Source organism: Castanea sativa, chromosome 6 (genome assembly GCF_040712315.1).
Source record: "Castanea sativa cultivar Marrone di Chiusa Pesio chromosome 6, ASM4071231v1".
NCBI classification, from domain to species: domain Eukaryota; kingdom Viridiplantae; phylum Streptophyta; class Magnoliopsida; order Fagales; family Fagaceae; genus Castanea; species Castanea sativa.
The window spans coordinates 31,003,560-31,029,861 of record NC_134018.1 but is presented as its reverse complement, the minus strand read 5'-3'; the positions used below and the strand labels follow the sequence as shown (position 1 = coordinate 31,029,861).

Below are 26,302 nucleotides of genomic sequence, written 5' to 3'. Positions count from 1 at the left end.
AGAAATATTTAGAGGGGAGAAACAACAAATCATGTATTTTAATCCATATTGAACATTTTCAGTTTATAATACAAATCTGAAACATTACAGTTCACATGATCAACGATATATTTTTGCCTTATTCACATACACAAACATAATCAATCAAAAAATTATTACAAGCTGCTCAATACACTCAGTTTACCCCTCTTCTTTTACCGCCGAAGCTCTTGCGTTTGTATGTGGACATTCATAGCAGCACTGCTTTTTCTTGATTCAAGACAACAAAACCATGTAAACAATTATGGAAACTGGGAGGTTGTACTTGGCTTTAGCTCTTTTGATGAACAGCAACCTGGTGGATGTCCATGTCCTTCAACATGACAGAACGCCCGCATGAATCACATGGAGCAGTCCTCGACCCACAAAGACTCTCATGCTCAGATAATCCTCTTAATCTATCCCGAACATCCAATGCAGAACTCCCTGCTGGAACCATGTCTCCACAAAACCGACATGTGACTAGGCGTAGGGGGCAAACTGAAGCTTGGTGTTGCACCTGCCAAAGACACAGAGGAAGATGATTATGATGTAATTGTGACAAACTGCATATTAGTTACCCAAAAAAGAAAGGATATGAAGAATACAGAAAGCCATCCCGCAGGGTTGCTTACCATCTGTTCTTTCTCTAGGACCATTCCACATGGGCACTGAAGTGGCTCATGGAACACTTTCATGTGCTTCTCCATCTCTCCCTGCTGAAATGCTTGCCCACATTTGTTGCAATGCACATGGTTTTTGGCTTCCTCAACCCTAAGAACAATTCCACAAGCAGCATGCTGACAAACAACATTGTGCCTGCTACAAAAGGCTTCATGCAGTGCAATAGTCCGACTGGGTATATAATGCCTGCAATTCCTACACTCTACAGTATCCATCTCCATAGGAGATGAGGTGGATGCAGACTGTTGACCCACCTTACGCTTGTAATCATCCTGAACACTAACTGAAATTTTGTATTTTGTTGTTCCTTTGAAGCCGTATACACCCACACTGTAAGTGCCTGCTCCCAAGTTCTTATCTTTAGAGCTAAGGATCAAAGTCTTTGAACCGATATCATGGGAAGACCACTCGTGCTGGTGTCGAGTTGGGAATATCAGAGGATGCCTGGAAATGAAAAGATCAGTATCTCCACCATCTGTTTCTGCTTCTATCTTTACCTCAACTCTGGAATCACCCAAAGCAATTATCCCCCAAATGTCATTATCTATTGAGAACTTGTAGTACATATAATTGCCTTCATCAACCACTCCAGATTCCAACTTTCCAAATACTAGTGGATTAAGAATATGCTGATCTGTCTTCTCAGAAGCTGAATCAGAACCAATTATATCAACTTCAATATCTGTTTCTAGAACAGATACACTTGACGAGGGTTTTAACTCAAGGACTCGTAATGCATGTGCTAGCTCCCCATAATTGACAGTTAATATGTCACCCTGAGAAAGGGTAGCATGCTGGCGAAGGCTTGTTTCAAGGATGGCTTTGTGATTTGGTAGATCTGAAAAGCCTACCCTCTCTGGTTGAAGTTTTGCATAAGTTCCTTTTGGTAGCCAGACATAACGGACTTCAATCAAGGGAGTTTTTGGAGTTTCTGCTGGGAATAAATTGTGCCATACATGAGGAGGAAGTGAAACAGAACCTTCATCTGCAGTGAACTCCAAAACGCCTGAATGGGTGGTCCGACGGTTTTCCTCATCAGTGACATTCATGTCTGAAGAATCCTCTTGATGAACTACTGACAACTGGAAGTACATGGGTCCCTTATCAAAAGCACCTTGATCAGACAATTCTGTGAAGCAGGAAGGAGGCAATTTGATCTTATCTCCAATACCCTGATAAGGTACAGCTTCCAATAATCGGTAAAACATGACTCCTCTGCCAGCAAGTACGCTTTCTTGCATTTGCTCATCAGCCTGAATAGAAAATATACTGTTCACATAAGTTTCTAGATTTTACACCTATGAACTAACAAGAGTATCTACGTGCTATAAAATATTCCAAAGGACAAGGCAAGTTTTAAATTTTATGCAAAAGCCTGTAAATAACTTGATCATCATCCACGCATTAGATTTGAATTTATCTTTATCATCTTTTTGATATAGGTATTCAGACAATAACAAGAAACAGAACCAAAAAAAAAAATCAAAACATAATGTTGTTAAAGTGACGTATGTCTCATGGCCAGTCCCAAGAGGTAATGGCAACAACGCTGCTCCACAAGGCAATAGGATATGAGATCACTCATCAACGGAGGAGCTTCCTCAAAATGGGAGGACCATTAACATCAACAAGCATTTTTATGTGACATTAATTTAGGAATTTACAATCACAAATAATTTTGCCCCATTCAAGCAAGGGACCTATCAGAAAAAATCCTTCACATTAAATTATCTTTAACCAATAACCAATTACAGGACCAAAATCTAAAGGGCCTGAATATTTATAAGATAAATTTACACAAATAAGAATCCTGTCTCAACAAGAATAGAAGCATGTTTTAACATTATGCACAAATCAAAATAAAAGGGAGGCCAAGCGTTTTCTATTAGGAGCATACGAACAAATTAAGTTCCAATTTACAGCCGCTTTGCCTACACATTCAATTCCAATGTCTTAAGATTTTCTCAGGTTTGCCTTTGGTTCAACAATAATTCTTATCTGGAAAAGCAAGTAAACTTTCAATGAAAGAAACAATTTCCCAATAACTTAACTAAACAGACATGGTTAACCTTCCTAAGATTCATGAAACAGCATCATCAAAATCAATGGAATCTCAACAAAAAAAAAAAAAGGCAAAATTTCTCTGGGACCTCAAATCCCCAAGAAAACCCATGAGAGATAAATCACTAATTCACATAATCAAGCTAATTATCATGAAACTAAGCAAAAATCTATTGACTAATAAAAAAAACCATTAATATATATAAAAAAAAAAAGGTGGTTTAGATTAGACGGGTAGGAGAGAGAAGGAAGGACCTTGAGCTGGGCTTCTGCTGCATCGATGCGTCTCGATCTCTGAACAGCTTCAATGGCTTCTCTTTGCTTCTTAGCCCCCTCCTTAGCCTTCTTTTCTCTTTCCAATTTTACCCTCGCCCTCTCCTTCCTCTCCTTTTGCTCCTTCTCCAGCTTCTCTCTCGCTCTCCTCAGCTCAAAATCCATTGCTTTTTTTTTCTTCTTTTTTTCTCTCTCTCTCTCTCTGAAACTTTCTCTCTATTGAAAAGAAGAAAAAAAAAAAAACAAAAAGCCGAAGGCAAGGGAGCTTTTAAGGTTTTTGGTTTGGTTTCTGAGTTCGGGTTTGTTAAGGAATACTACATAGAAAAGGAGTTGAGATAGTTGAACTGATTGTTTTATTGGTTCCAAGGCCCAACAGGGCTTTAACCTTCCAGAACGATCTGGGCCTTTCGTTTAGGAACGGGTCAATCTAGGAGTGTCCGTCTTGATTCGGATTTGTTTTGAATATTTGTGAGCAAAAATCGGGATTTTATTTATGGACAAAGTTTAGTTATAAAATGGTCAAGTATAAGTGTTAGTGGGGTATGGGGGTAAGGGTGGGGTTCAAGTCTTCAGAAAGGAGTTTCACACACATATACACTTAGATTAGACTAGAGTAGAATTTTATCTTGTATAAAAAAAAAGGACAAAGTTTATTTACGAAATTAGTTGTAACTTAAGGTTACAACCTTACTCAATAAAATAAAATTTAATACATATTTTGAAAATCCAACCGTTGAATTATATGCTATTTACACTCTTAATACATATTTTCTTTACAATCTTGATATTATTTACTATATGATCTATAAACTTATATTTTATGTATAATTTTGAACTATAAAAACTTGCAATTTAAATAATTTATTGATGATATAGTTATTGATCTTTAAATTTCTAGAAATTATGCAAGCATGAAAGATATAAAAAGAAAATGTAATCCAATGGTGAATTTGTCAAAATTCACCTTCATCAAAAAAATATTAAGTAAGGTTGTAATCTTAAGGTACAACCAATTTTGTAATTAAACTTTGTCCTTACAAAATTAGTTGTAGCCTAAGGGTACAACCTTATTCAATAAAATAAGTATTACTACATATTTTGAAAATCTAACTGTTAAATTGCATGTTCTTTACGTTCTTAATACACATATCAAATTTTGTGTTAATTAGATATTATTTACCATATGATCTATAAGCTTATATTTTATACATAATTTTAAACTACAAAACTAGTAATTTAAACAATTTATTGATGACAAAGTTATTGATTTTTAATTTTCTAGAAATTTAAAATTTTGTAAGTATGAAAGATATAAGAAAAAGAAAAATCTAATTGTGAATTTGTCAAAAGTTACCTCCAATAAAAAAAAATTGAGTAAGGTTGGAACTTGTGACTAAGGCTATTCTTTATTCTTCAATTAAATAAGATATCATAGAATCTAGGAAGATATCATAGAATCTAGGAAGAGACCCAATTTGTAATTTACCTGCGAAAAAAGGGTACGTAAATCACTTTGGAAAGCATACTGAAATTCTTCTGAAATATCTTATGCAATTTCCATAGGAGACTAGTCTTATAAACTCTCTTTTTCAGTCTTTTCCAAGACACCAGCCATGACCGTGAGTCCCTTTTACAAATTGAGTGTTAAATTGACAGGAGAATTTACTTGAATTTCATATATTACGCGTGTATTGGGTCCAATTATGTTTTATGTGCCTTCCATTTCTATCAAGTTGGTCCCATCATTTTACTCAAAAAAAAAAAAAAAAAAAAGTTGGTCCCATCATTTTTATCAAATAACACACGTAAGTTATTCAGAAGTTTCTTCTCAAAAAACAAAAGATATTCAGAAGTTCAATCAACTTTTCTTAGTGAGGAAAACATGTTAAGATTTACTTTGAGCCAATTGATTGTTGATTGAAAAGTTCATAATCAAAATCCATGATTTAAGTGTACTACCATCCGTATATTTAACCCATTTCACGAGTTAAAAATATGGAATTCAATTGAAGTCACGTGGTTGTCCTGGAACCTGGATTATTTCTCTAATTTAAAGAAACCAACATGTCCATATTTTCACTTAAAAAATACCATGATTTTTTAGTAGAGTTTGTAGTATGCCTTTCCCTAATAATTCTACATACATTATATCGTTTATGCTTTAAATCTATTTTATTCTTATATCATATTATAATTTTATATTGTAAATTGTGCTTCAGTTATTTGTAAATATTTTTTAATTTTGGTTATCGGATGTCCTTAGGATATTTTTTAATAGACAATTTAGAAAAATTTTAATAACACTTTCAAGAGAGATATAAAAAATTGTAAAAAAAAAATAGTTACATTTTTCTTTTTCAATAAAAAGATTTATAAATCAATACTCTTAAAATATCCGTTAACTTTTTCAATATTATTTTATTATTTATACTATAAAACTTCATTCTAAAAAATCAAATGGATGAATTTTGGAAACGGATGAGGACATGCAACCATTAAAAAAAAAATGAATGGATTTTTAATTCAAGGGACGACTAATATTAGAAGAAGTAAACAAAAATTCAAAAATCTTTCATAATCTACACGTGAAATCTCCAAACTATAATAACCTTTCACTATACGAAAAATGTTTATTACAATGAAAAACTTAGTTGTAATAACAACATAATCATAGCAATAGTTAATATAAGGTGTTGCAATAAATTATGAGGTAATAGATTTGTAAAACAAAAAAAATTCATTTTCAATAAACTCCAAATATTTTAATAACCACATTGATGCAATAATATATATTTTATTGCAATAAATAATTTACTAATTCTAAGATCTTGTAGCAATAAATGATTACTTCATGAATTTTATTGTAATAGATTGTAAATAATTGACAAAAATAATTTGAATCAAATTTTTGCAACAATATCTTTGTTGTTATAGAAGATTATTGAAATAATATATTCGTTGTAGTATCATGTTCTTCATTGCAATAAATTGTAAAATAATTTATATCAAATTATTGCAATGATCTTTCTTGAAATAATAAATGATTCAATGTTTCATTACAATAGATTGTAAAAATAATTAGCATCAAGTTATTGCAATGATTTCTTCATTTTAAGTTATTGATACAGATTTTCCTAATGTAGTAAGATATTAAAACATCTAATGCAATTGAAAATTATAAATTATTGCAATTAATTATTGTTAATGCAATAATTTACCACTTTTAAGTTACTATTGCAACCATTTTTAACTTGTATTAGCACTTTATCTAATTGGTTTCTTTTTGGTGTAGTGTTTGTATTATTATAAAGAGATCTAATATCCCATGATCAATCAGAGCAATTTGATTTCATTTATTCTAAGTTCAAACTGTAGGTTAATAATTATGTATTAAACAAACATGTATAAAGAAAAATAAATTAAATAATTTAAACACATGAATTGTTAATACAAATATGGCTACAATATGAAGTTTTTACTTCATAAGGGAAGGAAAAGCCAAGGTGCACATCTAATTTTGCATCTCAATTTATTATTATTCATGCATCTTTTAGTATTTTCTCCATATTGTCCAATGCATTTTTTGCAGCTCTATTATGGGCAATATCTTTCTTAAGGCCATAGACACCTCTTCCCATATGCTGATTATCTATGAGAACATCAACTGCTGTGCTTTCAGTCCATAAATCGACAAACTCAATCTTCAAATTTCTTTTTTGACACACTTCATAAAGTTGTGTCACAGGATGTATGCATAGAGTTGAAGGATCGATTAAAGGCTCCAACAAACTCTTGAACACCTATTGCAAAGATTTAAAACCATATTTGTCAAGGGCAATCACAATAAAACATGATTTATACTAAATAAAAAATATCAGTTGATTAATTGGATTTGGTATTAATGATCCTTGAATTGAGTATAATAAAATTTTCTCTTTTTTCAAAAACAAAATGGTAGCTATGTCATTAATTTTGATTATTCAAAGCTAATATCATTCAAGTAAAATATACTAATAATTGATGATAATCAAATTAATTGTAGCACACAACTCTTTTCCTTTTCAGCAAATCATACTACAGTTTGGTATTTGTCAACAAATACCATAATAATTAGTTAATTATTATTTTTACTTTATCTTAAAAATAAAAACAAACACATGAGAAATGAGATTCTTAGAGTGAAAGATAAATACCTTCCACACAATGTCTAGTGAAGAGGAGCAGTCAATGAAAACTGCCCCTATTGAGGATTCAACAATATCAGCAAGGGCCTTTGGTGCATCAATGAGCCCATTGGAATGCAATGGATATTCTAAGATCCCTTGTGAGAACTCTCGAATCTGTGTAAATATTCAAGAAAAGCATATAAAAAATTAAAACTAATTCTTGTTGAAATAACAAAATAAATATCATATCATAACATAAAGAATGACTCAAGGAGCTCATTCCATCCGATCGATGTATCACTAGAATAATATTTATACGAGATTCAAAGACATTATCAACTTATCCCCATGATTTTTCAATTGAGCATAGAGAATTAATGATAGAACTAAACCCAACGATTCACATTTTAAAAAATCTACAATAATAGTTATTTATTTATTTTTTGCATCCAAGTATCTTATTTTCTAAACTAAAGTAATTAGAAGTAGATTTCAGTGGAATGTTAAGGCAAGTTTGATATATTGAATAAGATTATGACCTGAATACTAATTTATATTAATGAAAGTAATTTTTTTTTTTTTTTGGTTAAGGAAAATAAATAAAAAGTGTTATAATGGAATAACTAAACTATTAATAGATTTTGTTGTAGTAACATTATAATAAAACTTAATATTTATATTTAGAAAATATCTTACTTATACAATTTTATTTCTTAAAAAAAAAATATTTTTAAATTTGAGATAGGGATGTTATTTTTTTATTTTATATTATTTAGTTTTGTAATTGTTATGTGCACATAAAAATATTATATATTTGATATATATTAAATTTTGAAATAATTAATCCTACTAAGAAATAATTATTACAATATTTTTATTTTAAAAAATAGCAATTAAAATATAACCAAACAAGTCTCTAATCTGATAATGGTAAAGAATGAAAGAACCCATGAATCTCACCATGAAACTTCCCGCACCCTTTATTTTAACACCAAAACCATTTTATCAACAAGGATCGGAAAATTCTAAGTCAACCATTCTAAAAAATTAACATGTACAACCAATTAAAAAGCTGGGACGTTCTTCTTTGGACTTTGGCCTAAAGTGAGTCGTATAAGCCACGTTTCTAATTACTTAATGGGTATAACCTAAATCCATTGAACAAACAAAAATGAATTTGACTTTTATAACAATTTATCAACCAATTTAATGAACGGTGTAAGAACAGTAACCCAACATTCATCACATTAAGCCAAACCAAAATCTTCCAAAAGTTTTTATTTTTTTTCTTCTTCAAGTTATTTTTTGGATACAAACCATCAATTCATTGTATTCACCATCGATTTACTGACTCCCTAAATCAAGGAGACAGATTCTATATACGAATTTTGTCTTCAATATCTACTTTATTGACAGTGATAACCATCACTATATATTTTTGGAAAACAAAAACAAAAACAGCACAAAACAAAACAAAGCAAAACAATTTTACTGTTATGCTTCCATTGAATTATAATAAAAATAATAATTACAAGATTTATGTTTTTGCAATAGTTTTATATTTTATATTTTTCCTAATTGATAACAAAAAGGAAAATAGCTGGTGATGCAAAAAACTCCATAATACTCGTTTATAGGATTTATTTTTATGATGAATAATGAAAGTGTTTGATTATGATTATTATGTATAAAACATAAAGATCTGGTAAAACCCGACTTACTTGCTGCTCAAGGAGAGGTTTTTTGTGGCGTAGATACCTATGCAAGCCGTGCCTAATGGCCACACGTGCGAGCTTATCGGTATCAACATTGGCGGCGCGGAGTCGGGTCAAAGGACCGGGTGACAAATTCGGGTACAGGGAATAGTGCTCCTTTGTGATAAGTAGGTTAAGCACAGCATCACCCACGTACTCCAATCGCTCGTAGGAAGGGAGTTCACCTGAAAACGAACAATCCGTGAAAGCCTCTTCTAACAAGCTTTTGTCCTTAAACTTGTAACCAAGTATCTCTTCCACTTCATCAAGGTTTGGGACTGGTACTTCTGTCTTGGGTTCGCTTTGTTTTTCATCTATGTGAAGCTCTTTCAATTGTAATTGGTCAACTACATGATCTTCTTGTTGTTCTGCTTCCATGGTTGGAGGCATGGTTGGAGGCAGGAGAAAAAAATAATATAGAGGAGAGGAGGGTTAAACTTAAACTATGGGGTTTTGTAGGAGACTAAAATCTATAATTCTTGGACAGCTTGGAGGAATTTATTATATAGGTGAGATGATGAGGCGTTACAGATTACCGACTTAAAAATTTTACCAGTTGCCAGGACTTTTACCCTAAAAAAAATAAAATAAAAAAGGCTATGAGATTATATAGAGTTTTTGCTCAAAGCGTGGTAATGAGTCTAATGACTAATGATGGAGTTCAGTATTTGGGTCAAATCCCATCTCTCTTTTTTCACTTTTCGTTTGTAGAAAAAAGAAAGAAAAAACCAATGAATTTGATTAGCTTTCTTAATCTGTTTTTCTCTCATAATGAGCTTTAAACAAAAAACAAAAAAAACTTTCTAACTACAGTGATCAATATGGATCCCATTACTTAGTTAAGCACAATAGATAATTTATTAATATTGTTTCCTTTTATAGATACCGTAAGATTTGAAACTTATAATGTTTATTTTTTGAAGGTTACTCTTTATTAGTTTTTTTTTTTTTTTTTGAAAAACAAACACACACATACACAAGAGAGAGAAATAAATTCTAACACAAAGACACATCATATGAGAGAATACAATTCTAATTATTTTATAGCAAGTTATTTACGTCTTTAAATATATATATATATATATATATATATATATATATATATATTTGCATTTTATCATCTTAAACTTTGGAGTAACTTTGGGGTCAAATATAATGGCCGCCCATGAAACATAAAACCGAGTAGTATCGTCATGATTGTGATTAGTAATAGGTCAATTGCCTTGTATCATTACATGTTGGAAAATCTAGTTTTGAATCTCATACAAAACACGTAGCTGAAACAACAAACATGGATCTCCTTTATTCATAAGAGATAATATGTAACCTTGAATTCTAGAATAAAGAATAGAAAGCGTACCTTGATGTAGTGAAATTCAAAACCAAGATTTGAGAATACCTCTAATCTTCATCTCAATTCCACATGGTACCCAAGAAGTGTGGTCTCTCAATCAGTCTTTATGTACGTTAATTCTCAAAGAAAAATCATACATTTTCTCCTTGTAGAGAAAAACTATTTTCTTTCTTTTCATTATACGTACAGTCTAATTACCTTGGTAGTTAATTTATTTAATAACTCTTATTAAATAAAAACTAATTATCTAATTTGGGTTAGCCTTTTGGGCCTACCTAATTGGGCTTTATTTTGTAACTTGAGATGAGACTAAAGGGAGCAAATAAGATTCTAGCTCTAGTGGGTCTTGGGCTTATCTGCCAACTCTTAACAAGTCCAAAATTACTATTAATTATATTTAATACTACTATATAAATATAATTGCACTTTAAACATTTTTAATAAATTATATCTCAAGATTTTACTAATATGATTTGACCCTTTCATGAAATATTCATAGTGAATAAAGTCATAATGAATTGTCACTTTGTAAATAACTATTTTATCCCTGAGTACCCGAATTAATCTTTTAATTACTCACATTTATTGAAATCCAATTTCAATATATATAAGCTTTAGTAACTTTTTACTAAAATGGGTGTCTTGAATAACCAGTTCCCATTAAACTTATCTCAAGGGGATATTTCGTGTCTCTACAAAAGAGATTAAAGATTTTATTTTGAGAATATATGTTCCCTCAACACTATGTATGGTTACCCAACATACTAAGGTTTTAATCATGATTATTAGATCTCACTCCTGATAAATATCCCCCTTTTAAAACTTAAAAGGAATGAGGGGAGTACAATTGTGTGTGTAATAAATATCTCCCTTTTAAAACTTAAAAGGAATGAGGGGAGTAGAGACCTCCAATTTTTGATGGTAGGGTGGAAAGGCGAGAAAAAGTAATATATATAAAAGGGTAATTACAATTTAGCCACTTGTAGTTTGCCTCAAATTTAACTTACCCACCTGTGGTTTCATTTTTTACACTTTACCCACCAATGGTTCATTCCGTTTATACCCTGTATCCTACTTCTAATTATTCCATTACTCTAACACGTTTCAATAAAAAAATCAAACAAGAAATCAGATCAAACACTCCTCTCCCACACACTCTCTCATGCTTGCTCACCCATTCTAAACCCTTGATTCTACATTGCTACCCACCTGATTTTTAGACCGAAAAATTGACTGGGTTTTGTTTATGCAAGGACACCGAGGAAGGAGACCCACAGATTCTAGAAGAAGGGTTGAGCAGTGTGAATACTGGAGCCTACGGTAATTTGTAGTGATCTTTCTATCACCTTTTTTGTGTTACCATGTGAAGTATTTGCCAATATGAAGCAAGTTCTGTTTCTGTAAAGTCTATTAATGAAGATCATATTGGATTTTTTAAAAGTAGTTTTTGTATTAATCGTAGGTAAAATGATATGTAATTTTCACATAATATGGAGCAATTGTTACATTGCTTGAGTTATGAACCCCACCCTGAATTTGCTTGTACAATATCCTCCAGAAATGACAAACTTATAAATATATGCACTAACCTTGTCCATGTGGGACTGTGGCGACGCGTTGCCTGACAGATTTCATAGGCATTTAACTGCTTGTTTGCATTTGGAACTATGATACTAAAAGCAATTTAAGATTATTTTGTAACCCTTTTTTTTTTTTTTTTTTCATTCTAAATTTAGGGACACCTGCTGCAAGGATGAATCAGTGGGTCTCCTTCTAGTATCATTGGGTCTCCTTCCTAGGTGTTCTTGCGCAAACAAAACCGAGTCTATTTCTCAGTCTAAAAATTAGGTGGGTAGCAATGTAGAATCAATGGTTTAGAATGGGTGAGCAAGCGTGAGAGAGTGTATGGGAGAGGAGTGTTTGATCTGATTTCTTGTTTGATTTTTTGATGAAACGTGTTAGAGTAATAGAATAATTAGAGGTGGGTTACGGAGCATAGATGGAATGAACCACGAGTAGGTAAAGTGTCAAAAATGAAACCATAAGTGAGTAAGTTAAATTTGAGGCAAACCATAAGTGGATAAGCTGTAATTACCCAAAAAAGGTCAATTATAGCCTTCCTTTATTGAACTTTATATTTTAATTTAATAAAAAAAATATATTTAATGTTTATTAAGAGCAAATTCAAAGCACATGAAAAGTCATTAATCTAGAACCCCCTCCCTTCCATCAAATTCTCCCAATTTAGGGGAATTGAAAATAAGGAGGTTTGGAGGGTAAGCAACCTCGATGTATCATGTCTTTTTTCCTCTCATTTCTAGTATTTTAGGTTTGCAACTATGTATATTTTTTGTGTTCATATTTAAAGCTCTATTTGTTTTGATGTTACGTGTATTAAATTTTATTGTAATTGAGAATATTATTGCTAAAAGTAATTTTCCTAAAAGGTATAATGATACTATTTTTTTCCGAGAATACTAAGGGTATGTTTGGTAACTGTTTTTCCTCTTATTTTATGTTTTCAAAAACAAATTTCTATTTTTGAGATTAAAAAACTTGTTTGGCAACCCAAAATGAACAGAAAATAAAAATTGTTCTCAAAACTCAATTTGTGAAGGAAACTGAAAACACGAAAAATGCTATTTTCAGTTTCTAATTTTCAAAAGTCAATGAAAACAAACATTTAATTTAATGAATCTGGCTCATTTAATGAGGTAGTATTAGAGTTCAAATTCTAGTAACAACATATTTTAGTATTTTTTTTTCTTGAAAAAACTATCTTTTTAATTTTAACTAATCAAACATGTTTTTGATTTAAAAAGTACAAGAAAATTGTTTTTTTTTTCTCTTTATATTCTCAAAAACAAGTTTTTGAAAATAAAAAACGAAAACGATTACCAAACATAACCTAAGTATTTAACACACACACGGGGAGAAGGGATAAGGTCTGAAAAAAACTGATAGTGGTGTATATCTAAAATGACTTAACTCTTGGATACACAGCAAATGCTTTAAACCTTTTTAACTTACACTCATTTTCTAATGTGGGATTAACCCACTATTTTTTCTTTTGAGAATGCTAAGTATTTAACACAAGCGCACACACACATGGGGGAGGAGAGAAGGTCTTAAAGAAATTGACAGTGGTGTATATCCAAAATTGCATAATTTTTTAATATACATCACATACTTTAAACCTCTTTAACTCACACTTATGTTCCAATATGGGATTAACCCACTATTTTTTTTAGAATACTAAGTATTTAACGCACACACACGGAGAGAGGGGAAAAAGTCTTAAAGAAATTGATAATGGTATATATCTAAAACGGCCTAACTCTTGGATACAAATATAATAATACTAAGGTATCAAATAATAAGTCCCTTGTAGACTTAATGAGTAATAAATTAATAATAAAAGTTAGTACATGTTACCAACTTCCATGCCTGTGGATTTCTTAATTAGTACTATTGTACTAATTAGTAACTTGCCTAATGCATGGAAAAATTTAACGAATATATTTATATATAATACATATTTATTTAATAAGTATAATATATTAAGAGTTTTTATTATTATTATAATTCATTGTAATAATGGCATGTGAGAATTTTTCAACTCTAGTTCTTCTAAATATAAGAGACCAAGTTACACAATTGAGGTGCAATGCTCTTAACTAATAAATAAAGGTTTTATTAGAGAATTTGTTAAAATAACATAGCTCATTTAATTAAATTTTGTTTAGATAAAGTAGAACCTAATTTAATAAAAATAAAAAAGTCCCTTAAAAAGTTTGGGGGAATGATAATCCATCTAAAACTTAAGAGGGATCCTATCCAAAAAAAAAAAAAACTTAAGAGGGAGGGAGAGAATTATTACAGGTAGTTAGATTAGCAGACTTACTTGGAGTTGCTGCTGGAAGTGTTTTATTTTTATTTTTATTTTTTTGTGTTGAAGTTTAGTGACAAGGAATGATAATATTTCACAGAAAAATATTTCACTAACCATTTTTCGAGCCAATGGAATCTTTTCAAACTTTGGAATATTTTGTTTCTGTTATTAATGAAAAAAAAACTAATGTATTAATTTCCTCCAAACCTTAAGGGAAATTTTTACAATTTACACAAAATTTTCTTACAAGTTGAGAAGAAGGTAGGAGTCAATTGGGTGAGCCTTAACTCACTATCCGTTCCCCCCCCCCCCCCCCCTTCTCTTTCAATTTGGCCTTATTCTTTTATATTATCTTAATCAAATCCTTGATATTAGTTCGGGAAAAATAATTCATCTTGTCATTGGATTCCATGATGAAACTTTTCGAGACAAATTTTAATCCTAGTTCAATTACATAATTTTTACATGTACATGAAATGGCCATTTTATCTTGGGACCTAATTTTGCTCCGAATGGAATTTTTTTATGGTTAGTGAAACGAAAAATCTACACAAGAGAATATTGGTTGTTGAGAGTATAAGGAACATAAAGGTAAGAAGATGAGTTACAAACCTAGTATCTTGTTTGGGAAGAGGGAAATTAGTGGAAGGTGTAACAAGAGAGTAGATTTTGTCCTCTTTAAATAGGGAGAGTGTAGGACATGTTAAAGGTGATTGTGTTCCTAGCCAATTTCATTGTACTTCAATGTTAATACTTAATACAATATATTTTTAAAAAAACCTCAATTATGATTTATTTTAACAGTTGTCCATGTGTCACCCTTAGTATGATAGTCACTTCACAAGTATAATTGCTTGTGGGGTGTTGGTTAGAAGGAGAGGAGGCAAAGATTGGAGTTCAAGTCTCTAGGAGAAAACTTCATATACATACACTTAAATCAAGTTAGAGTAAAATTCTATCTCAGATAAATAAATAAATAAAAACAGTTGTTTGTATGTCATAGTTTTCGATTTCTAACACCTAAATGATAGCTACTTGAATGGATTGAAGCAAACATTTTTTTTTTTTGAATTTTAAATATTTCAATTACAACAATGGAAGAGGGGTTTTGAACCCTAGTTTTTCTAATAAAAGATAACAAATTATGCCATTGGTGATCAAAACAAATATTGAACACCCAAATTAATATTCTCCCAATTGTGATAATGATTTGACCTAAATATAATGTATAACTGAATTTATAGTCTAGACGAATCATCATGACATAATAGACAATGCCAAAACTAACTAAAAGCCAAGATTCTTAAAAATAAAAAATAAAACATTAGCAATTTTTACAAATCACGTCTAGTTAAAAAAAAAAAAAAAAAATCACTATCACCCCACGCCCTAGGAAATCAAAAGAAAAAAAGTGTTCCAGGAAAAGAGACAACGTTTGCCCTAAAAAAACAAAATAACAAAAGAAAGACACCGTTGCGCATGCCCCAGGAAATCAAAAGAGAAAAAAAAGGAAGCGGCAAAGTGCCCAGAAAAGCAAAAGAAAAAAGAAAAAAAAAATCAACGTTTACTCAAAAAAACTAAAAGGCCAACGTTGTCCATTATAGCAACTGGGAGCATTTTTGTCCATCTAACAAATCTTTTGGTGGATCCAGTAAAAACACACCCAAGCTCTATCACATTTTTTTTTCTCTTCCCTTCTCAACCAAATATTCTTCAAACAATTTTTCCTTCTCATTTTTTTTTTCCATCTTCCCTAAAATTCACTTTATCAAACCCACCTATAATGTCCGATTCTAATGATTGTTCTTTATATAAGATTAAGACACCAATTTTAGTGTCCTTAATTTGCGGTTGCACTACAAAAACCAGGGTTGGATCGTCAGTGGTCAACATAAAAGATCATGGGCCAAGGAAAAGTATAACTAGGTCGGTCGTTATGACCCAAGAAACACTCTTACACGCTTTCCTTTTGTTGGAAGAACCGAGAAAGCTTCCTCGAACATGAAGAAAGCAAAATTCTAGAAGAGCTCTTTCCATACAAATTTATTTAACTTGTAGCCCAAAAAAAAAAAAAAAAAATCTTGATAGTTTGGCAATGACGTTTATTTTATGATGTGAGTGACGATAAGGATGCATCGTCAATGCCGGTCCCCTAGAGTTTTGAATATAATATTCCATATACCTCTTCACCATAATATATTAATAGTAGTATTATACTGTTGGATGTACCACTTACGTTTTGTTTGTTTCAATGGAAAACCTTGTGTAAAGATAGTTTTTCTTATTTTCTAGTGTTTGGTAGCATAAAAAAAGATGAGTCAAAGAAAAACTATCTTTGATCAACATAAAAAGTATGGCTTATTTTTGAAGATTATTTTCCATTAAATTTTTTTGGAAAACAACTCTATCTCATAGCAAGCTAAATAAAGGAAGTTATGAGGTTATTTTTCAACTCATTTAAAGTTTCTACTAAACATTAGAAAATGAGATAGTTTTATAGAAAATGATTTTTAGAAAATAACTCATTTTCTAGAAAACATCATTGCTGAAACAAACAGAGCGTTAATCAAGAATTACGTTTAAACTAAAGTAAATAAGAAAATATTTCTTAATTTTATTAAAATTAAATAATAAAAATAATTTATTTATTTTTAAGTGAAGTAATTTTTTACTTTAATTTATATAATGAATTCATGTGGTGTGAAATTAAGTTTTTATAAAATAAAAAAAATCATATTTGTAGATCCAAATTTATATACATTAAGAAATAATTAAGATTGAAAACATAAAGCACCACAATATACATAGAGGCGTACATGAAACTGACCTAGATTGAATATATAAATGTAATCCATAAAATAATTTAAACATGGTTTAGTAAAAGTTCCAATTAAAAAAAGAAAGATAAAATATTTATCTTATTGAAATGTGTTATGTCCACAACATTTTTATAACATTTTCACAATAAATTATAAGTAGTTAGCTGTTATTAGTTCTAATTTGAACTTACTACTAAAATTACTTTTTTACCCCACTAATAAGAACTTGTAACAACTTGTCACATAGGATTTATTGTGAAAATATAGTGGACATATCATTTTTCAAAATCTAAACATCAAAAAATCTTATTTCATTTAAATATTTTATATGTTCCCAAAGAGCAAAACATTAGTTTTCAATTTAACATAATCAATTTCATTAAATTAGACAATTAAAATATTTCCACTAATGTCAATTAGTATTTTTTTTTTAGTAATATTTAGGGTCCATTTGGATACAGCTAAAAGCTGAAAACTGAAAACACTATAGCAAATTTTTTTTTAAATGTGTAAATAATACCGTGGGACCCATTTTTAATGAAAAAATGGTTGAAAAATGCATGAACAATATGTGAACAGTAACTTTGTCCCCTAAAGTGCAGCAGAAAAAAAAAAAAAAAAGAAAGAAAGAAAGAAAGAAAGAAGGAAAACGCAGACGCCACCATTTTTATCCGTATCCAAACCAATCCTTAAACTTAAGAAATAGTAAATAAATGGATTTATTTACTTAATTAAATAATTATATATAATCAGATATAGTGTAAGGGAATTATATAAGTTCATATATTTTAAGATGATTATTTCATTTATATTTGAAAAAAAGGGTAATGATTAGTCCTTGATGCTACCGGTTAACGCTTGTCTTCCTCGTCTTGTTCTTCCTCTTAATCATTGGTGAATGTGAACTTGTATTACTCCATGGTGTGCTCAAGCTTGTGGTGATTGTGCTGCCTGGTTTATATTGGAAACTACTTGGGTTCATACAAAAAAAAAAAAATCAAACTCGGCTTATTTTCACTCTTTTTCAAATTCAAATATTCTTTTTTTCTTTACCTTATCCTCACATCACACCCCAAAAAAAAAAAAAAAAAAAAACCACAGTAAGTAAAACAAAAGAAAAGAAGGGTAGTACCTGACTTATATAGTGAAATCCTATGTCCTTATTAGCTTTGAAAGTTGGTTTAGAGAATCAAAGATTCAAAGGTTTTGGTGCTCATAAAGTCATAATCCCACCAACACTACTCGTTGTCTACTTATTCCTGTTCTTTGAGTTGATTACTGATAAAGTGATAATTCCAAGTTTAATTCAATCTCCAAAATCTTTATGAAAATTTTGGACTAAATTATCTGATAAGTTGAAGTTTAAGAAGTGAAAGGCCAATTATGGCTAAGGTTTTTCAATTGCTAAACCGAATTCCTACGTGAATTTGCATTGCACTTTCTAGATTGTTTATCTAAACTTGAAAACTGATATATAGAATATGATATTATTCCTTAATTTTTTTATCATCGACTTTTAGTTTGAATATAAATTGAATTTTATCATATTTAAATGATGAAGTTTTACCTAAATTAAACAATTGTTAAATATTATCTATTAATTTGAGGAAATATATCATGACAAATAATATAAAGTTAATTTACTAATTAGTGAGAGTAGCCACAAATTTTACTATATAATATATGATATGATATTATATTATATTATATGATCAAGGGAAATGTTAAGAAATGCTGTAAAGGCTATGGTTTAAGAAATGTTTTTACAAACTGAGAAAGAAGAAAGTAACTAATTCTTTTGATAGCTTATTAGGTTATGTTTGGTAACAGTTTTTGTTTTCTATTTTCAAAAACTTGTTTTTGGGAATATAGAGAAAAAACAATTTTTTTTTGTATTTTTAAAATAAAAAACATGTTTGGTTAGTTGAAATTAAAAAAGATAGTTTTTTGAAGAAGAATAAAAAATATTTAAATATGTTGTTATTAGGATTTGAACTTTAATGTTGTGGGGAGTAAAAAGACCCTGATGGAGATATGGGCCTTTGGGCTGTGCTAAGGAAGGCCGACCTGCTCTTGAGTTTAGAACTTGTTAGTACTACGGGTCGGCCCATACGCCGAGGATCCGAGGATAGAGCCGATGGTGAATTTCTCTTCGGACGGACACCGGAGAACCTGGGACTTCATGATAAACGTAAGGCAATGACATGGTCAAAACCAATGGATAAAAGGGGTAAACCCTTGAATGTCCTAGAAGCACCGATGCTAGAGAAACACCAAGGGTAAAGGCTGTCACCTCCACATTAAAGACCCTGCACCTACCACCCTGGCCGCATTAATGGGGAAGTGACACCTGAACAGTGGAAGGGAAACTTCTGGTTACTATTCAAAGGCACTGAGAAAAGAAATATCTAGGCTAAGGGGGAGTTGGGGCAACACGTGTACAAAGTATCAAAAAGAGGAGTATTTAAGGAGCAACTTAGAACAGAAATGAGGATCCCCTTCTTTGTAACCTAAAAGAAAGAGAAAAAAGAGAGAGAAATAATATAAGAACAGTTCTCGGCTTACGTCCGAGCAGGTTGATTTACAGTATTCATTGTTGTTTTCAAGTGTTTACCATCTTTGGCTTGTCATTTAATCCTCAAACACTTCTAACCTGGGTTTCAAGCCCACGCTCTACAAATCATATTGTTTAAGGCTCATTGGGCCTGAGCCCGTAACTGTTCTTGGGGCCAGGTGCAATTGTGCACTTACAATTGGCACTGTCTGTGGGGAATTTAGTCTAGAAGAGGCAGGGATACTATGGCAGGCTTAGGTGCTCACCATGCTGAGTCACAGGGATCACAGCCGGAAGACCATTTCGAACGTCTTAACATCGAAGGGATCGTGAGGGGAGTGTCCATACAGAATATCCAGGTGCTAGCTATATTCATGAAGGGGGTAGCACCACCCACGATGAGGGTTCTAAATCCATGCAGAAGGAAATCAACCGTTTAAAGAGAAAGCTACGCCGCGCCAAGCGTAGGTTTTCACCGTCCTCATCTAATTCTTCCTCAGAGGAGGATAGGGGAGCTGGCTACAGCTCAAGGTCGCGCTCTCCCACCAGTGCAACATCCTCCGGTGAGGAGGGCGACCAGCCAACTCGCAGACGTAAGAAGCCTCGTTCTAGGGGCTTAGGCAACGATGCTATGAGTAGGGCGTTGCACCAGCTCTCCAAATCTCCATTTGCACGGAGGATTGAGAAAGGAAGGCTTCCCAGAAGGTTTACCCAGCCCACTTTCACCATCTATAATGGCCGGACTGATCCGGTGGAGCATGTGAGTCACTTTAACTAGAGGATGGCGGTGCACTTTCACAATGAAACCCTGATGTGCAAAGTTTTCCCCTCTAGCCTGAGACCTGTTGCTATGAGGTGGTTCAACGGCCTTAAGTCGGGGTCTATAAGTTCGTTTGGGGAGCTTACTAGGGCATTCGCTTCACGGTTCATCACGTGTAGCAGAGTACCTCGGCCATTGGACTCGCTGTTATCCATGACCATGAGGGAAGGGGAGACGTTGAAAGCATACTTCGATCGTTACTGGGAGATGTTTAATGAAATAGATGGCAACTTTGATGAGGTGGCGCTTAATACCTTTAAGGTAGGCCTCCCTATTGATCACGACCTGAGAAAGTCTTTGACTAAAAAGCCTGTTCGCAGTGTACGTCGCCTCATGGACCGTATTGACGAGTATAAGAGAGTGGAGGAAGACCAACAGTAAGGAAAGGGAAAGGAGAAGGTTATCCCGCAGGAGAGAAGGGATTTCAGGTCGGACAGATATCACAATAACAGGCCGAGGAGAGATTACGTTGGACAGTCCGCCTCGGCAGCCCCTCAGGCCGTGAACACTGTATTCCGGGAACCAGTACATCAGCTGCTGGAGAAAGTTCGCAAGGAACCCTTCTTTAAATAGCCTGATAAGATGGCAGGAGACCCCGCGAAGAGGAATCACAACCTCTTTTGCCAGTACCACCGGGATGTGGGCCACTCTACCGAGAACTGTCGGACCCTGTGGAACCATCTGGAGCAGCTCGTCAGTGAGGGAAAGTTAAAGCAGCACTTGTGTCAGCCCACTGGGCAGGTGTCACCAAGTTGGCTCAAACAACCAGAGGAACAATACATCTCGGCCAGCATTGGGAACAATTAATGTTATCTTCGCTGCTCCTGGCAGGACCGGCTCAGGTCCCACTAGGGTGATGGCGGTTTCCCATCCACAGACCGAGGATGTGGGTCACAGGCCGAAGAGGTTGAAGGGCACTTTGCCCGTCTTAGATTTCTCGGAGGAGGATAAGGTGGGGACTATCCAGCCCCATGATGATGCTCTTGTGGTTACCTTCAGAATAGGGAACTATGACGTGAGAAGGGTGATGATAGATCAGGGCAGCGGTGCAGATATCATGTACCCTGATCTATTTAAGGGGTTAAGGTTGAAGTTGGAAGACCTTACTCCTTATGATTCGCCACTTATAAGCTTTGAAGGGAGAGCCGTTGTGCCGAAGGGATAGATCCGTTTGCCCGTCCAATCCGGCTCAGAAACGGTGGAGGTGGACTTCATCGTGGTTGATGCGTACTCTCCATACACAGCCATCCTTGCCAGGCCTTGGCTGTATGCGCTTGGAGCCGTCTCCTCTACCTTACATGTTAAAGTTAAATTCCCCTCGGGGGAATGTGTTGAGGAAATCCTCGGCAGCCAATCGGTAGCCAGGCAGTGCATATCGGCTGCAGTACTGCATCAGACAGAAACCGAGTCTTCGGCTTTGGTCACCAAAGACTTATAGCAGTTAACGGCTCCTGATTCATCTGGAATGGTGACAGGAGATGAGACACATTGCGAGGGATTAGAGAAGTTTCCAGTGGCCGATGACCCAGAGAGATTCTTCCAAGTCGGTGTACTTTTGCCACACCAAGAAAAGATGGAATTGTTAGAATTCTTGAAGGATAACGTTGATGTTTTTGCATGGGATCCTTATGAAGCTCCAGGCGTGGACCCGGGCTTCATTTGTCATCACTTAAATGTCAACCCAGCCATTATTCCGAGAAGGCAGCCACCTCGGCGCTCTTCCAGGGAACATTCCGAGGCTGTGAAGGAAGAGGTGCTTAAACTCAAGAGGGCTGGGCCTATCAAAGAAGTTTTCTACCCTGAGTGGTTGGCCCATACAGTCGTTGTTAAAAAGAAAAATGGAACGTGGAGGGTATGTGTGGACTTTACTGATCTGAACAAGGCCTGCCCTAAAGATTCGTTCCCAATGCCACGTATTGATCAACTGGTGGATGCCACTGTCGGACATCCTCGGATGAGTTTCTTATACGCCTTCCAGGGTTATCACCAGATTCCCTTGGCACTAGAGGATCAGGAGAATACTGCCTTCATTACACCGACGGGGAATTATCATTATAAGGTCATGCCATTCGGTTTGAAGAATGCTGGGGCTACCTATCAAAGGATGATGACCAGAATGTTCGAACAGCAAATGGGGAAAACCATTGAGGTATATGTTGACGATATGGTGGTGAAAAGCAAAACAATACCCTCACACGTGAAAGATTTGGCCGACACTTTTCAGATACTGAGAAGGTACAAGTTGCGCCTCAACGCCTCAAAATGCTCTTTCGGCGTGGGGTCTGGAAAGTTCTTGGGATACATGATTACTCATAGAGGCATAGAGGTAAATCCAGTGCAGGTCAAGGCTATTCAGGACTTGCAGCCTCCTCGGAACCCAAAAGAAATTCAAAAGTTGACGGGAATGATTGCCGCTTTGAACAGGTTCATATCTCGGTCAGCTGACCGGTGTCGTCCTTTCTTCCAACTGTTGAATAAGTGGAAAGGGTTTCAATAGACCAAGGACTGCGAGTTAGCTTTTCAACAGCTCAAGCAATATCTTTCTCGGCCACCTATTCTGTCTCGTCCCGAGGCGCATGAGATTTTGTTTGCTTATCTGGCAGTGGCCGTCCACGCGGTTAGCCTGGTCCTGATAAGAGATGATAACGGGGTGCAAAGACCGGTATATTACATTAGTAAATCTTTGGGTGATGCCGAGGTGCGTTATCAACCCTTAGAGAAAGCGCTCCTGGCCGTGGTTCATGCCACGCGAAAGCTTCCCCATTATTTTCAGTCCCACACAGTGGTTGTTCTGACCCAATTGCCCCTCAAGGCAGTGCTGCGTTGCGCTGACTACTCCAGAAGGATAGCAAAGTGGGGGACCATCCTGGGGGCTTTTGATGTTAAATACAAGCCTCGCACCTCGGTGAAGGGCCAGGTACTCGCTGACCTGGTGGCGGAATTTGCCGAGCCATTACTGGAAGAAACTCTAAAAGAAGCACACATGGATGAAAAATCAGTTGGTGTGATTACAGCTGCCATGCCTCCGATTTGGAAAGTGTATGTGGATGGGGCGGCTAATCAGAGAGGATCTGGTGTTGGACTTGTTCTAACGTCCCCAGAGGGAATTGTCTTCGAAAAATCTTTGAGATTGACATTCTCGGCTACTAACAATGAGGCCGAATACGAAGCGGTCTTGGTAGGCATGAAAATGGTGCATAGAATGGGTGGAAAAGAAATCCATATCTTCTCGGACTCTCAACTGGTGGTCGGCCAGGTCACGGGAACCATGGAGGCTAGAGATCCAAGGATGCAGGAATATTTGGCCCAGATCAAATGCCAGCAAACTGAATTTGACTCCTTCGCCTTAACCCATATCTCTCGGAGCGGAAACACCCATGCAGACTCCTTAGCCACGCTGGCAACGTCCTCGGCTCAAGGTTTACCTAGGGTTATCCTCGTTGAGGATTTACTAAAACCCTCTCTTGTCATTACCAACGCGCCTCGCATCCATCTAATAAGGCCTGGACCTAGTTGGATCGACCCGGTCATATCTTTTCTTAGGAATGATGTCCTTCCTGAGGACAAATCTGAAGCAGATAAGATACGCCGAAAGGCGCCACGTTTCTGGTTGTCCGAGGACCAAAAACTGTACAAACGATCCTTTTCGAGACCGTACTTGTTGTGCGTACACCCTGATTCAACGGAGGGGCTTCTAGAAGAATTGCATGAAGGGATTTGTGGCAGCCATACTGGGGGAAGATCCTTAGCCCACAGAGCTCTGACTCAGGGTTATTGGTGGCCCAATATGCAAAGAGAGGCCCAAGACTATGCCAGGAAATGTGATCAGTGTCAGAGGTTTGCTCCTAATATTCATCAACCTGGAGGAGTTCTTAACCCCCTTTCCAGTCCTTGGCCCTTCGCACAGTGGGGACTAGACATAGTTGGGCCATTTCCGAGGGCAACAGGCAATAAAAGATGGCTTCTCGTGGGAACAGACTATTTTACTAAATGGGTTGAGGCCGAGCCCTTAGCAAATATAAGAGATATTGACTCCAAGAAGTTTGTCTGAAAAAACATCGTTACCAGATTCGGTATACCACACACACTCATCTCAGACAATGGTGTTCAGTTCGACAGTAAGGCTTTTAGGAAGTATTGTGGTGACATGGGTATCATAAATAGGTATTCCACCCCAGCTTATCCTCGAGGAAATGGGCAAGTCGAGGCCGTTAACAAAGTCATTGTCAGTGGGCTGAAGAAAAGGTTGGATGATGCGAAAGGCAGATGGGTAGAAGAGCTCCCTCATGTTCTGTGGACGTATCGGACCACACCGCGCAGGTCCACTGGAGAAACGCCATTCTCTATGACTTATGGAGCCGAGGCGGTGATACCTCTGGAATCTGGTTTTCCCACCCTAAAGACCAGCTCCTTTAGCCCGGAGAATAACAATGGACTCCTGGAAAAAGGCCTAGATTTGCTTGAGGAACGGCGCGAGGCAGCAATGGTCCAAATGGCTTATTATCAACAGAAGCTAAAACGGGGATATGACGCCCACGTGAGGCTAAGGCCACTTGCACCTGGTGATCTCGTACTAAGAAAAGTTGTGGGCACCTCTAAGAACCCAGCTTGGGGTAAGTTAGGACCCAACTGGGAAGGCCCCTACCGCATTGTTTCAGTAGCAGGCATAGGGTCATATCGGCTAGCTGACCTAGATGAAAGAATTGTACCACGCCCATGGAATGTAAATAATCTTAGAAGATATTATTATTAATAAAATGTGCTTTTATCAGTGAACACTTCAAAGTTATGACTACCTCTGACGCATGAAGTTACTATTCTTAAGAATTAAACAGAAACTTGGTTAAGTGCAGTCCCCGGACCACAAACCTTGTGGAAATTGATGTCTTGTCATTTGTTAAACAGAACCTTAGTTATGCCGAGTCTTCGGACCTCCTACTTTGGGGAAATTAACATTTGAAGTTACTATTCTTAAGAATCAAACAGAAACTTGGTTAAGTGCAGTCCTCGGACCACAAACCTTGTGGAAATTGATGTCTTGTCATTTGTTAAACAGAACCTTAGTTATGCCGAGTCTTCGGACCTCCTACTTTGGAGAAATTAACATTTGAAGTTACTATTCTTAAGAATCAAACAGAAACTTGGTTAAGTGCAGTCCCCGGACCACAAACCTTGTGGAAATTGATGTCTTGTCATTTGTTAAACAGAACCTTAGTTATGCCGGGTCTTCGGACCTCCTACTTTGGGGAAATTAACATTTGAAGTTACTGATCTTAAGAATCAAACAGAAACTTGGTTAAGTGCAGTCCTCGAACCACAAACCTTGTGGAAATTGATGTCTTGTCATTTGTTAAACTACACCTTAGTTATGCTGAGTCTTCGGACCTCCTACTTTGGGGAAATTAACATTTGAAGTTACTATTCTTAAGAATCAAACAGAAACTTGGTTAAGTGCAGTCCCCGGACCACAAACCTTGTGGAAATTGATGTCTTGTCATTTGTTAAACGGAACCTTAGTTATGTCGGGTCTTCGGACCTCCTACTTTGGGGAAATTAACATTTGAAGTTACTATTCTTAAGAATCAAACAGAAACTTGGTTAAGTGCAGTCCCGGACCACAAACCTTGTGGAAATTGATGTCTTGTCATTTGTCAAACAGAACCTTAGTTATGCCGGGTCTTCGGACCTCCTACTTTGGGGAAATTAACATTTGAAGTTACTGATCTTAAGAATCAAACAGAAACTTGGTTAAGTGCAGTCCTCGGACCACAAACCTTGTGGAAATTGATGTCTTGTCATTTGTTAAACAGAACCTTAGTTATGCCGGGTCTTCTGACCTCCTACTTTGGGAAAATTAACATTTGAAGTTACTGATCTTAAGAATCAAACAGAAACTTGGTTAAGTGC

General features: G+C 34.9%; 2 protein-coding genes across 2 annotated transcripts in view; both read right to left on the bottom strand.

The window, feature by feature from the left end:
* Positions 1 to 7: 7 nt before the first annotated feature.
* Positions 8 to 26,302, bottom strand: part of LOC142641628 (uncharacterized) — a 46,184-nt gene continuing 19,889 nt past the window's right edge. The window contains exons 2-4 of the mRNA XM_075816096.1: positions 3,019 to 3,210; positions 654 to 1,955; positions 8 to 538 (exon numbers count right to left, since the gene is read on the bottom strand). Of these exons, the coding sequence (XP_075672211.1) occupies positions 311 to 538; positions 654 to 1,955; positions 3,019 to 3,201 (1,713 nt within the window). The 5' untranslated portion in view covers positions 3,202 to 3,210 and the 3' untranslated portion in view covers positions 8 to 310. The remainder of the gene's footprint in view (positions 539 to 653; positions 1,956 to 3,018; positions 3,211 to 26,302) is intronic.
* LOC142641629 (ribonuclease 3-like protein 3) lies at positions 6,442 to 9,443 on the bottom strand. The gene is made up of 3 exons (XM_075816098.1): positions 8,924 to 9,443; positions 7,230 to 7,376; positions 6,442 to 6,836 (listed from the first exon to the last, which is right to left on the bottom strand). Exons 1-3 carry the CDS (start codon positions 9,344 to 9,346, stop codon positions 6,576 to 6,578), a joined length of 831 nt encoding a protein of 276 aa, XP_075672213.1. The 5' UTR covers positions 9,347 to 9,443; the 3' UTR covers positions 6,442 to 6,575.

What these genes read in the sequence shown, in the direction of transcription:
- LOC142641629 (XM_075816098.1), bottom strand. Translation starts at nt 9,346, where the DNA reads ATGCCTCCAACCATGGAAGCAGAACAACAAGAAGATCATGTAGTTGAC. An exon ending in AACCTCTCCTTGAGCAGCAA is followed by an intron (nt 7,377 to 8,923) that starts GTAAGTCGGGTT and finishes ATATTTACACAG; the next exon opens with ATTCGAGAGTTCTCACAAGG. An exon ending in CACTAGACATTGTGTGGAAG is followed by an intron (nt 6,837 to 7,229) that starts GTATTTATCTTT and finishes TCTTTGCAATAG; the next exon opens with GTGTTCAAGAGTTTGTTGGA.